This window comes from Eurytemora carolleeae, unplaced genomic scaffold (genome assembly GCF_000591075.1).
Source record: "Eurytemora carolleeae unplaced genomic scaffold, Eaff_2.0 scaffold19, whole genome shotgun sequence".
NCBI lineage: Eukaryota > Metazoa > Arthropoda > Copepoda > Calanoida > Temoridae > Eurytemora > Eurytemora carolleeae.
In genome coordinates this window covers 112,560-127,547 of record NW_019396026.1, presented here as the reverse complement: position 1 = coordinate 127,547, position 14,988 = coordinate 112,560, and the positions used below count along the sequence as shown (strand labels likewise).

At 32.6% G+C, this 14,988-nt stretch overlaps 1 protein-coding gene across 2 annotated transcripts in view; it reads right to left on the bottom strand.

Moving 5' to 3' along the window:
• The window catches only part of LOC111711508 (myosin heavy chain, muscle), a 36,396-nt gene extending 21,765 nt beyond the window's left edge, over positions 1 to 14,631 (bottom strand). For both annotated transcript variants that reach the window (XM_023485919.1, XM_023485990.1), the window contains exons 1-11: positions 14,593 to 14,631; positions 11,021 to 11,141; positions 9,441 to 9,567; positions 5,789 to 5,899; positions 5,458 to 5,559; positions 5,035 to 5,089; positions 4,532 to 4,559; positions 2,352 to 2,448; positions 1,364 to 1,456; positions 923 to 1,021; positions 362 to 487 (exon numbers count right to left, since the gene is read on the bottom strand). In XM_023485919.1, coding sequence (XP_023341687.1) covers positions 362 to 487; positions 923 to 1,021; positions 1,364 to 1,456; positions 2,352 to 2,448; positions 4,532 to 4,559; positions 5,035 to 5,089; positions 5,458 to 5,559; positions 5,789 to 5,899; positions 9,441 to 9,567; positions 11,021 to 11,139 — 957 coding nt within the window. In that variant the 5' untranslated portion in view covers positions 11,140 to 11,141; positions 14,593 to 14,631. The remainder of the gene's footprint in view (positions 1 to 361; positions 488 to 922; positions 1,022 to 1,363; positions 1,457 to 2,351; positions 2,449 to 4,531; positions 4,560 to 5,034; positions 5,090 to 5,457; positions 5,560 to 5,788; positions 5,900 to 9,440; positions 9,568 to 11,020; positions 11,142 to 14,592) is intronic.
• Between the last annotated feature and the right edge of the window lie 357 nt (positions 14,632 to 14,988).

Genomic DNA, 14,988 nt, shown 5'->3' with positions numbered 1-14,988 from the left:
ATATTCTAATATATTTTTCATCTTCTCGAAAATTCACTATGTTGCATCTTTAGGTTTAAATTCAAATCAGGGGAAAAGAGTGAAATCTAACAATCATGAGGAGTAAAACAGTTAAAGACGAAACTGAATCGAGACAACGCACTTAAACTAATCCTTTACTTTTCGATCTAAAATTACTGAACTTAACATATTTTAATCTTTCTATTCTCTTTGATTGTAATCCTTCATTTGACAAAACCTGTTTAAAATAACTTGATTTGTTTGATTTGTTTCAATTAACGTTTAAACCACATAAAAAATAGCTGGTTAGTGTCCTCTTAAAATGCTAAGAATGTGTTATTTATTTTTAACAGATTTTTACCTTGGTTTTCCCCATGCTGACAAAGTGATAGTCATAGATATCATTGGAGAGAAAGCATTTCTTCTTCAAGTCTGGAACAGCGGGCTCCATCATTTGGTAGAAGATATGGTAGGACCTCTCTACCTCCTAATATATGTAGTATTATGTATATTTGGTAGAAGATATGGTAGGATCTCTCTACCTCCTAATATATGTAGTATTATATTTTGAGCAAAAATGTTTAGATTTTCTAATTATATATTATATAAAATAAATTTACTATTCTCATACTCGTGCTCACAATCAATACTAGAGGAACTACGAGGTCACAAAGTCGTGCAAATACTGACGTATTGACCTTCTTCTTCAGAATGTTTAAACATCGTTTCGTCAGTTTTTCAAACAACATTATGGTTTTCCACAAAAACGTGAGAGTTCAGAATGTTTTGTTGTGTTGCTGAAATACTGTCCTGCAGTTTTAGAAGAGTTTACACAAAAAAGTTCACTCCGAAGTAACCCTGTTGACCCTTTCCAGAAATTTAGTTCAATCTCCCATCATTTATAATCAAGATCCCAACAAACCTGCTGAAATGTGATCCTAGCTTTCTCCAGAAGATAGGTTTCTATATCACACCCTGCCAGTTTACCGCTAGAGTTGAAATGAATCCGGATAAACTTACCCTATACATATTTTAAAATAAAATCCATAATATCTTCATCTAACATAGAAATCATGTGATTATGTGACTCCTGTCAACAGCCAATGGTGTAATATACAAAGGTTGTCTTGATGCTTTTTGTCGCAAGCTCAAATTTGCTAATCAATGTAACCTGATAGCGAAAATTTCTCTGATTTGATAATAACATAAATAATAGTTTTAAATATCAAAGATCTCCGAAATCGAATATCAAAAATAGAGGAATTAGAAAATCAAAGTTTGCGGGAAAACTTTAATTCCTTTATAATTTCCTTTTAATTTTAACTTATTCCCATGTATATGTAGATAATATGTTATCACTTACAAATCTTGAGGAGTTGTCATTTCTGGCAGTCTTAGCGTTTCCGAAGGATTCAAGAATAGGATTGGTCTGTACGATCTGGTCCTCTAAGGAAACCTAGATACAGGGGATAAAGATTAATATCTTTGTCAAGGTTTATAATGGATCATTCTATCCATGCCTTGTTACTTGTATTAAGGTTCTCTTTAGCTCCCACCACAGCAAAGTTGAACCTTGTTACTCATCTTAGAACCTTCCATATCTACCACCATAGCAACTGCAAAGTACACCTTTTTACTTGTCTTAGAACCTTCTTTACCTCTCACCATAGCAACTTCAAACTATACCTTGTTACTTGTCTCTTAGGACCTTCTCTAGCTCCCACCATATCAAAGTAAACCTTGTTAATCGTCTAAGGACCTTCTCTAGCTCCCACCATAGCAAAGTATACCTTGTTTCTTGTAATAGGACCTTCTCTAGCTCCCACCATAGCAAAGTATACCTTGTTACTGGTCTTAGGACCTTTTCTAGCTCCCACCATAGCAAAGTATACCTTGTTACTTGTCTCAGGACCTTCTCTAGCTCCCATCTTAGCAAAGCTTACCTTGTTACTGGTCTTAGGACCATCTCTATCTCCCACCATAGCAAAGTTTACCTTGTTACTGGTCTTAGGACCATCTCTAGCTCCCACCATAGCAAATTTTACCTTTTTACTGGTCTTAGGACCATCTCTAGCTCCCACCATAGCAAAGTATACCTTGTTACTGGTCTTCGGACCATCTCTAGCTCCCACCATGCCAAAGTGTACCTTGTTACTGGTCTTCGGACCATCTCTAGCTCCCACCTTAGCAAAGTATACCTTGTTACTGGTCTTAGGACCATCTCTAGCTCCCACCATAGCAAAGTATACCTTGTTACTGGTCTTAGGACCATCTCTAGCTCCCACCATAGCAAATTTTACCTTGTTACTGGTCTTAGGACCATCTCTAGCTCCCACCATAGCAAAGTATACCTTGTTACTGGTCTTCGGACCATCTCTAGCTCCCACCATGGCAAAGTAGGAGATAACCTTCTTGGTATTCTCAGTTTTACCAGCTCCAGACTCCCCGCTGTGTATAGAATAAATACAAAATGTTGATTATTACAATTCTATAGATAAAATGTTTTGAATTGAAATATCAAGGTGGGATTAATCAAAGTCCCATAGAAAAGAATACTGCCGGAGCATAATAGATTGGATGAACTGACTAGTTTGAGGTGTACATAAATCCATAGATTCATAACATATTTACATGATTTTCATTTAAAATTTTAAACAATTTTAAGCAGTTTAAAACAAAAGTAAAATGAAATCTTACAAATGTTCAATCATATCTAATCAAGCGTATAAAAGAGCTATTGTAAATATTGAAATTGATCTCCAATATCAGCATTCAACACTTTTTATTGTTTTCAAATTATTTTCTTTTTATATATTATTTTTATGCAAAGATGAATACGTTGAGAATTAGTATTGCAATACCCAATTTAAATAGTTTTAACATGTTACGTCTTCTAGAGTAAATCATTTGTATACAGTAAAAGACGTCGATATGATGTTCTGTAATATTTCTGCCAAATAAACAATGAAGAGAAATAACTTTAACTGTGTCTTGTTTACGTAAATCTATTATTTTCTTGAGTTCACCAGTATGCAATCAAACATAAAACATAAACAAACATACTCTTAACTCTAGCAGACGAAACAAACTCATTCTTAACTCTAGCAGACGAAACAAACACATTCTTAACTCTAGCAGACGAAACAAACACATTCTTAACTCTAGTAGACGAAACAAACTCATTCTTAACTCTAGCAGACGAAACAAACATACTCTTAACTCTAGCAGACGAAACAAACAAAATGAAAACATCTGCACCACACTAAATCAAAAAATCATTTACAAAGACGATATCAAAATCGTCACTCAAATCCCATGTTTATTGGGACACTCTGTAGAACACGAATTTAATGACAAAGAGAATAATGAGATAAGAGGGTTGGTTGGAGCCCTGGGTTTACTTTAGATTGGTTTAAATGGTTCCCTAACCATACAATAGAGAAGGAAGGATTATCAAACCTCACATTAATATTTTATACTCTTACACAACTTATACTTCTGAAGGGAGTCACTGGTAGTGATGGGCGCTTTTTTCATTCATTCATTCATTCATCCTTTCATCATTGCTCGTGAATGACCCATTTCGTTTGCTTTTTATTTCTCTGAACGATCACAAAAAAAATCGCTCGATCACAAAAACTATGCCCATCTCTAGTCTATAGTCACGACAGTAAAGCATAAGATTAATTGTTTATGTATGTTGACCCTTAGTTTGTGCATGGTAAATTATGGATATAATAAGATAAAAGGTTTAAATATTTGGGTTAAAACTTGAGGATTTCAGATAGATTAGATATGTTTTGAATTCCAGAAAATTTTTCATAAATTCCCTGAGATTCACATTTGTAAAGGTTACTCCAGATATATATGCATGCTTTCTCTTATATATTATACATACAAGATTCTATAGCGTACCACGTCAAATTAAAACGTAAATTTTACTTAAGATTAAAATCTTATATGTTTCCATTTCAACTGTTGTAATTTGAGAGCTATTGAAAACAACAAAAAATTTTAATTTCTTATTTTTAACTGAATAAGTATGTATGTAAATACAAACTAGAGGAATTACGAGGTCACGTGATTTCGCATAAATTTATTCTTATCCTTCTAGTAGTTTGCAGCTGTACAACAGCTGATAGATAAATAAAATAATAGATCTATTGGTAAATAGATTAATAGGTTCAGAGATAAACTTACGCTTAGATGAATGGGTGAATAGATAAATACATGAATAATAAATAGAGAAATAGATAAATAGATGAATATATGAATAGATGAATAGGTGAATATGTAAATAGATGAATAGATGAACAGATGAATAGATGAATAGATGAATAGATAAAAAGAGAAACAGATAAATAGATGAATATGTAAATAGGTAAATAGATGAATAGATGAAAAGATGAATAGGTGAATAGATGAATAGGTGAAAGAATAGATGAATAGATGAATAGATGAATAGATGAATAGATAAAAAGATGAATAGATGAACTGATAAATAATATTATAAGAAGGTCTAAACACTCACGTGACCAGGATGGATTGGCAGACTCCCTCTGAAAAATAATTAACCATCTGTTGTTGTGTTCAGGATGTTTTCTTGTTTTGTAAACAAACTCAACATGTACTGCAGACAAAAGTAAACATACAGAATTTTCACAAAAGTATTTATTTAATCTATACAAAAATTTAGTTTTTTATTAAAAATTAAACAACGACCATATATTTTCATTTAAGATTTTAAATTTTTAAATTTTTATCCATTAAAGTAGAAGAAAGATATTGACATACAGAGAAGTTAAACATACGGACTTTTTATTTTGAATTTTATTTAGATATTTTAATTTTTCATTTTAGCCTTTTCCAATATATGACTCGAGAAAAAGGAATATAGAGATAGAGAAAAGAAGACTCTTTATATAGTTGTATATTAAAAAGTGTTTTGATCAAAAATGTACTGCCATTTATTCCTATTTTTAAGAAATATTTTTCAATAAAAAGATTATAAAAAAAGAAATAAAAATTACTTACTGTCCAGCATGTTTCTATAGGCCAGATCAGAGATTGCAAACAGATGAGGAGGAACCTAAAAAGTATAAATTATGTACATTAAGATCCGTTAAATTCGGGGAAAGGAAGACGAATAAAAAATAAACTCTGATAATTAAGTTGTTTCTTCTTTAAGTATTTTCTTATATTGACAATGTTCAATAATTTTAAAATATATTTTCACTTTTAACCAATTTTTGACAATTTGATTCCTTTTTTTACTTAATTAATATTTTACAATAATAATTTTTTATGCCTCTTTGTGTACGCTGTACAGTGTACAACTCTGTACTTGGGAGAGCTATGGAAAGGCAAATCTGTACACTTACATTTACCACCCCCCCCCCGTCAAGTACCCTAACCCTCTTTAACCCCCCGCCCCCCACGGTTCACCCCCTGCCCTACCTCAGTCCTCCTCTTGCCCAAGTAGAGCTTGACGGTGGTGTTGGTGTAGATGGGCAACCTCTTGTAGGGGTTGATGGCGACACAGAACAACCCAGAGTAGGTCTTAGCAAAATAAGGTGTTTATCTTCTAGTGAACAGTAAATTTTTCTGTATCGACAGAAAATAAAGGTTAAAAGGAAAATGTTGACTGTCTTGCACCTTAAAATTACTGTTCTGGGTTTCATTTTTTTTCAAGAAACCAATTTTTAATTTTGCCTGAAGATAGAGAAAATTTCTATCAATCAGTGCGTGAACTGACATTTTGTTTAAATATTGTTGAATTAAAACTTACATATATAAGTTGAGCCTGATATCTTGCTTTCAGGTTATGCAAGACACTTGCCTCGTTCAGGTAGGTCAGGTTAGACATATCCTCACACTTCTCAAACTTTGGAGGATTCACCTACATACAAGGTTGATCATGTAGGTCAGGTAGTTCAGGTATGTCAGGTAGGTCAGGTAGAACAGATAGGTCAGGTGGATCAGGTAAGACAGGTAGGTCAGGTAGGTCAGGTAGGACAGGTAAGTCATGTTGTTCAGGTAGGTCAGGTTGGTCAGGTAGACTAGGTTGTTCAGGTATATCAGGTCGGTCAGGTAGGTCGGGTATATCAGGTAGGTCCGGTAGGTGAGGTAAGTCAGGTGTGTCAGGTAGGTCAGATGTGTCAGGTAGGTCAGGTAGGTCAGGTGAGTCAGGTAGGTCAGGTAGGTCAGGTAGGACATATAGGTCAGGTAGGTAAGGTAAGTCAGGTAAGTCAGGTAGGTCAGGTAGGTCAGGTAGGTCAGATAGGTCAGGTAGGTCAAGTAGTTCAGGTAGGTCAGATAGGTCAGGTAGGTCAGGTAGGTCAGATAGGTCAGGTAGGTCAGGTAGGTCAGATAGGTCAGGTAGGTCAGGTAGGTCAGGTAGGTCAGGTTGGTCAGGTAGGTCAGGTAGGTCAGGTAGGTCAGGTAGGTCAAGTAGGTCAGGTAGGTCAGATAGGTCAGGTAGGTCAGGTATGTCAGGTAGGTCAGGTAGGTCAGGTAGGTCAGGTAGGTCAGGTAGGTCAGGTAGGTCAGGTAGGTCAGGTAGGTCAGATGTATCTACTAATGTATAATTAGAGTAATGTACAATGAATGTGTCTGAATGGATAAAGTTTAAAGTTCAGGATATGTCCTAGAATAATTTAACTTTACACAATTAAAGTTTAAAAACCAGTCTAAACCCTGCACTACTATACATATAAACTAGTCTAAACCCTACACTAGAACATATACAAAACCAGTCTAAACCCTTCACTACCACACATACAAAACCAGTCTAAACCTTACACTACAACTCATATAAAACCAGTCTAAACCATATACTACTACACATACAAAACCAGTCTAAACCCTACACTACAACATATATAAAACAAGTCTAAACCCTACACTACAACAAATACAAAACCAGTCTTAACCCTAAACTATACATGTAAACTATTCTAAACCCTACACTACTATACATATAAACTACATAGTCTCAACACCACTCTGCTACACATATAAAACCAGTCTAGACCCTACACTATACTTTACATGTAAACTAGTATAAAACCTACACTACTATACATATAAACTAGTCTAAACCCTACACTACTATACATATAAACTAGTCTAAACCCTACACTACTATACATATAAACTAGTCTAACTAGTATAAAACCTACACTACTATACATATAAACTAGTCTAAACCCTACACTACTATACATATAAACTAGTCTAAACCCTACACTACTATACATATAAACTAGTCTAAACCCTACACTACTATACATATAAACTAGTCTAAACACCGCACTACTATACATATAAACTAGTCTAAACACCGCACTACTACACATACAAAACCAGTCTTAACCCTAAACTATACATGTAAACTATTCTAAACCCTACACTACTATACATATAAACTAGTCTAAACCCTACACTACTACGAATATAAACTAGTCTAAACACCGCACTGCTACACATACAAAACCAGTCTAAACCCTAAAATACTACACATACTAAACTGGCCTAAACCCTACACCACTACACTGTATTTATTGGGATAAAAAAGTATCTATTCTCTTTAGATACCCCCAACCCCCTGGTTTTGTTTCATGTCCATAAATACATAACTAAAGCTAATTTACATAATTTCAAAATGTGAATAAAGAAATTTAAAATTATTAACAACCAGAATTTGAAACAGGCAATTCATATTCAAACCTCTCATTCATTTTATACAGCAAATACAACAAATACACCGTCACACAAAGTTTTCCAAGTCACATTTTTGGCCCTGTGTAATCATTGTAGAACAGTCCAAAAAAAGTAAATTTGTCGGGAATAATAAAACAAATTTTGATTAATAAAGGAAACTGTAAACTATTGTTTTTAGACGATTTCTTGGAAATATTTTTATTATAACACTTTTAAAAGGCTATAGTTTTATATTTTTTTTCTGGGCAGCTCCTATAAATATGTTTCTGGTGCAGCTCCTATAAATATGTTTCTGGTGCAGCTCCTATAAATACGTTTCTGGTGCAGATCATATAAATCTGTTTCTGGTGCAGATCCTATGAATCTGTTTCTGGTGTAGCTCCTATAAATCTGTTTCTGGTGCAGCTCCTATATATCTGTTTCAGGTCAGCTCCTATAAATATGTTTCTGGTGCAGCTCCTATAAATACGTTTCTGGTGCAGATCATATAAATCTGTTTCTGGTGCAGATCCTATGAATCTGTTTCTGGTGTAGCTCCTATAAATCTGTTTCTGGTGCAGCTCCTATAAATCTGTTTCTGGTGCAGCTCCTTTATCTGTTTCTGGTGCAGCTCCTATTAATCTGTTTCTGGTACAGATCCTATAAATTTGTTTCTAGTGTAGCTCCTATAAATCTGTTTCTGGTGCAGCTCCTATATATCGGTTTCAGGTACAGCTCCTATAAATCTGTTTCTAGTACAGCTCCTATATATCTGTTTCTGGTGCAGCTTCTATAAATCTGTTTCTGATGCAGCTCCTATAAATCTGTTTCTGGTGCAGCTTCTATAAATCTGTTTCTGTTGCACCTCCTATAAATCTGTTTCTGATGCAGCTACTAAATATTTTTTTCTAGTTGAGCTTCTATAAATCTGTTTCTGGTGCACCTCCTATAAATCTGTTTCTGATGCAGCTCCTATATATTTGTTTCTGGTGCAGCTTCTGTATATCTGTTTCTGGTACAGTCTTTTTAAATTTGTTTCTACAGTATGGTCCTATAAATGTTTCTCTGTTAATGTTACAGTCCCTTTAAATGTGTTACTGATAGAGTCCTTTCAAATGTGTTACTGATACAGTCCCTTTAAATTTATTACTGATACAGTCTCTTTATAGGTGTTAGTGATACAGTCTCTTTATATGTGTTAGTGATACAGTCCCTTCAAATGTCTTACTGATACAATCCCTTCAAATTTGTTACATGATACAGCCTCTTTAAATGTGTTACTGATACAGTTTCTTTAAATATGTTAGTGATACAGTCCCTTTTTATGTGTTAGTGATACAGTCCCTTTTTATGTGTTAGTGATACAGTCCCTTTAAATGTGTTAGTGATACAGTCCCTTTAAATATGCTTCTGATACAGTTCCTTTAAATGCGTTACTGATACAGTCCCTTAAAATGTCTTACTGATACAGCTTCTTTAAATGTGTTACTGATACAGTACCTTTAGACGTGTCTCAGCAACAGTCCCTTTAAATGTGTTTCTGATAGTGCCTTTTAATTTGTTTCTGATAAGGTCCTATTAAATGTGTTTCTGGTACTGTCTCAAACGCGTTTCTGATTCTGCCTCTTTAAAAGTGTTTCCGATTGTACCTTTTTTTATGTTTCTGATAAAATCCCTTTAAATGTGTATCTGGTACAGTCCCTTTAAGTATGTTTCTTAAAGTCCCTTTAATACCTTACCTGCTGAATCTGCTCCTTCTTCAAGGTTCTCTTCTCATGTTGGATCATAACGACAACCTTCCCTCCGTTCTCGCTCTCCAAGAGACCCTCCAGGAACCCTCCCTCACCATCAGGAACCCAGTAGGACCTAAGCAAAGGTTGTCACACAATATTCTATATATATACATATACTTTGCTTGTTTGATTATCTCCAATAAACGGTAAATTTACGGCTGGACCGATTAGGCCAAAATTTTGCGGCATCTCACTTGGCCCCAAGGAAGACTTATGGAAATGAAAAAATATTTTGCCAAGGAAAATTTCCGACATTTATATTTCTTTGACAATAATAAATAATATTGAAAAAAATTTGGATAAATTTTACAATTACGATGAAAAAAGCAATAGCCCACTAGTTTTGCACTGATGACTGATGGAAATTCAAGAGAGTTTGCAAAAATTATTTTAAAATTCAATCAAATGTAGATCAGTTTACACATCAAAGTAACAATCAAATCAAACCCAAACCCACATAGGATATGGCTTTAATGACGCCCAGAAACTCTGTCTTGAGCTAAAGTGATAACCAGAAAACCCTGTCTTGAGCTAAAGTGATAACCAGAAAACTCTAGAATAGAAAGTAGACTTTTATAGACTCAAGTTATGGCTTTAAATAGTCCGATGAACATGAGGCGCAGCAATTGTGCAGTGCAAACAGACCAATTTCACTTAATAAGTGAGTTAGCAAATTATTAGAAAAGCTATTTGCTTTGTAACAAATGCATTCAGTATTCCTTTAATGTCGTCTTTAAATTTTACAGTTTTCTGGTTATTACTGTAGTTCTTGAAACATTGAGCTAAGTATTGCAGATGCGTATATCGTTTGGAGAGAACTGGGTCCAATAAAGAATGAAAAAAGGATTTGTGTCTTTGACGATTAAAAAACGAAAAGAAAAAATTATGATTTGTGATTGTGAACTAAGGTTGAGAAACTATTAAGGTTGATAAAGAAAAAGAAAGTAATACCCGAAAAAAGATACAGTGTCGAAAGAGTCAGAATGAAAAATAAATGTAAAAAATAAATATGTAGAAGAAGGAAAAGCAAAGAAATAAAATGGAAATGGCATAAAAAGAAAGGATGGGGAAAAGAGTAGGTGAGAAATGAATCAAAGTGTAGAAAACTAATTATAATCTTGAAATGTTTGAACAAAGGTCTAATAAACCTCTGCCAAATAATTCAAACAACTTGAACAGAAAGATGAATTAAGTTGAAATAGGAAAAATTTAAACCAGGTTTAAATTTGAATCACCGATTCAAAACCTTTCTTAATCTTTAATTTTGAATCAGAAGTTCAAATTTTAACCGACGGTAAGTGTTCAGCTACGCCGCTCAAATTCATTGATTACTGTCCCTGTGCAGTCCGTTCTCTCCGTTTTTAGCGGAAGAAAAAAACAAACCGTTAACAAACAGCCGATCGTTATCTTTTCTTCTGTTAACATCTTCTGCCAGAGTCAAAATATTGCATAATTTGAAAAAAGAAAACTTTTACAATTTTTAGATATTTCTTAACATCTGATTCTTAAATGATAAATTAACTTACTTCTTAGGATCGTAGGGTTTGCTCATGTCATTCCTCTTCATGTCGAAGGTAACGTAGAGGTAGGGAGCAGGGTCAGGATCCACTCCAGTCCCACTTCCAATCTTCTCATTTCCAGGCATATCTAGGATCAAAGACTATATAATATGGACGGCTGATAGAAGGAATATCTAGGATCAAAGACTATATAATATAGACGGCTGGTAGAAGGTATATCTAGGATCAAAGACTATATAATAAAGACGGCTGGTAGAAGGTATATCTAGGATCAAAGACTATATGATATAGACGGCTGATAGAAGGATTATCTAAGATCTAATACTATAAATTATAGACGGATTGTAGAAGGAATTCAAAGACTACAAAATATAGAGCGAGGAATTTCTCTAACGTATATTTTTTTATTGCCATCTTGCTATTACTTCACATTGATCTAGAGTTAATGATTTTTCCCCCAGTTTTCACTCAAACTTTGAAATATAACAACATTTAAAAAAAAATATTAAGACACCCGACCTTTGCCTTGGCTGGCGTAAACTCCTATGTACTGTAGGTACAATTTAAAAATATTTTAAAAAAAGCATTAGCAGCATTTAAGTCACAAATTTAAAGACTTTTTAAATTTAAATGTGATTGGAAATATTTAAAAACCTAAACATTTTTACTTTTCGTATATTCCGATATGAAATAATGATTCATCGAAATTAAAATTACATTTGAACAAAATTTGAATGATTCTTTGCACAATAATTCTTTGCAAAATTATGTATATTAAGTTTAATAACGATACAACAATTAAAGAAATTATTAAACAAACTAAAGTTTAATTTATTTAAACATTTCTAAATTTTTAAAATAATATTTTAACATCTGACGAAGTTTTCTGTAATTATATCGTTTTTCAATCATTAAATTTGATGCATTTAATTTTTGTTAACAGAATAATGAAATATATTAAAGGTATAGATAGTATTAATAATGCAGGGAATTCTGTAAGGGACTTTAAGCATAGTTTAAAGTGACCCTTCATACATTAATGACAATGCCCGATTCTCAACGGTACCCTGTCTATATGTTTTCCTGCAGAATAGAAATGCGTAAGTTACTTTTTTAGAGAAACCAAAATTAAAAATACTCAGTTTTTTTAAATTGAAAACATTGATATCCAATTCATTTTTGATCAGATTAAGCTAAGGTTAAACTGAAGTCATGATTTTTAAAAGTCCATGAATAATAAAAACAGCATTTGTAAAGTGTTCACAGACCCATTTCCGTTGATAGGTTGATTTCCTATATGTAAAAGTATGCTTAAATGTCATTTTACTATGCACAGTTCTATAAATCCCAATGAATAAAAGTATTTATCATTTTTATTTTACATATAGATAGTTGAAGAAAGCTGAATCCTTGATTATAAAATATGTTAAATTTGAATTTCCCCGCATATCCCTGTAAAGTGTAAAAAAATCCTGAACTAAAACTAAAATCGTTTCTTGAACCATGTCCTAAACAGTAAACGGTCCCTTTAGAAACTTCCCATAAAGAGGAGAGCGGACAATATTTCTCTAATTCCCTTTAAAAATGACAAAATTTATGCCAAAATATTATAGAATATATTATAATAATTAAAATATTAAAAATATAAATATTAAAAAAATATTAAAATATTATATTAAGATATAAATATTGTGAACGTGTTTTTAGTGGCGTTCTTTTTATTGTTTATATGCCCGGCCGGACTGTCGAATTGTTCCTTATTTAAAAGTATTGCATGATCAATACACAACAGTTTTCTTAAAATACATTTTTAGAAATACAATTAAATCTCAACAGGTTTTGCCCTGACAAAGGTTCAAAGGGTACCACTGTGAATCGGGCAATTCCCTATTCAATAAAAGAGTCAATCGAGTTGATACTAATAGTATTTTTTTTTTCAGGCATGATTTTTCTAGTCCTTTTCAGCCTGAAGAGGAGTTCAAAGTAAACATTTCATGTAAATGGTCACAAATTGTATGTACAGTGTACATGTATACAGTACAGAATATTAAAAGTTTGTAAAATGGCGGGTGGGTTTACACCATAAAGAATAAAATATATATTAGAGAGGAATTAAAAGAAGCTCTCGGTATGAATTTTTTCAGTCCCTTTCAGCCTGAAAGGGAGTTCAAAGTGTACAAATCATGTAAATGTTCACAAATTATGTGAAGTAGAGTATATTAATACAGTATGGTCCCTAGACTATTCATTTCAATTTCGAATTTTAAAGCTGTTAAATAAACTTTATAATGAATTAGGTGAATAAAAAGCATTATTTGACTTATAGTTATAACGGAAAATCATCGTTTGTAAAGTGGAAGGCATAGAGTCTATGTGAAATGATCATTGGTCAATTATGAAACCAGCCTATTTCATAATTTGGTTTTCTTTTAACAATAATTTTAGATTTTCTATAAAATGATATTCCAGGGCCCAAAAGGTTATATAGCATAAATATGTGAAGTACACCTGCAGTATGGAAACAGTACAACAAAATGGCCGTTTTACACTTTTTTCTATTAAATTCCACTCTAATATATATTCTATTCTCTATGGTTTACACTTTTTCTAGTAAACTATATAAACATTCTAAACTCTAAAATTCCCTTTAATTAAGTGTTCACCTTAAATTAGGCTGAAAGGATCCCTTCAACGCAATGCTTAGTGTAGATTGAATTTAATTTAACAAATTTTGAAAGAAAAATATTTATTTTCTTTAAAACTTATGTTTACATACTTTAAGCATTGTAAACAAATATAACAACATTCCACAACAACCAAACCAAACCAACCAAACAATCATAACAAAGAAAACTAGATTTAAAACAACCACCAAACCAAACCAACCAAACAATTATTAAAAAGAAAACTTAACAAGATTCAAAACAATTATCAAACCAAACCAACCAAACAATAATAACAAAGAAAACTAGATTATAACAACCACCAAAACAAGCAAACCATACAATCATAACAAAGAATTATAACAAACAAAAGTAGATTTATAACAACAACCAAAACAAACAATCATAACAAACTAGATTTAAAACGCCACCAAACCAACCAAACAATTATTAAAAAGAAAACTAAAAAAGATTCATAACAATCACCAAACTAAACCAGCCAAACGATCATAACAAAGAAAACTAGATTTATAACAACCACCAAACCAAACCAACCAAACAATCATAACAAAAAAAAACTAGATTTATAACTGTAACACAAATAAAACAATTGATAACAACCATTATAACAACCGAAACTAAACATAAAATGGATAAAAGGCAGGAACTGGAGTTGAAAAAATAACAATAACATCCAAGGTTCAAAAAAATTATTTTCAAAAATTGACAAAACCAAAAAATCAAGAAGAGACTCTACAGCTATGCGAACAATGACAATAACAAGAAGAGACTAGAGGTATGCGAACTTATATAACAATAACAAGAAGAGACTACAGCTATGCGAACAATGAGATCATCATGAAAATGATAAAATTTATGATTTGAACTGAACTCAAAAAACTCATCCTAGATTACCTGAACTCCTGAAGGTGGCAGGATATGGGGCAGACTGATATAAAACACATATACTTCTTGAGAGGAGATTCTAATAAGCAACAACACATATACTTCTTGAGAGGAGATTCTAATAAGCAACAACAAATTTGCTTCCTCATTATTATTTCCTTTAAGGTGAACTACTACTTTTACTATACATTAAAAAATCGTTTAAAATCACAAAAATAAATGAATATTTCAAATATTTTTACAGATTCTGTAAACATCTTCTCACCTGTGACCCTTAAGCATATTTTCGGTACAAATAAAAAAATAGCAATAAAAAACATTTAAACTTACAGGCCCAGTTTTTTAAAAGGCTGGTCTTACAAAAAGTTACCAAAAAAGTTTTCATTTTATATTACTTTAGCTGCC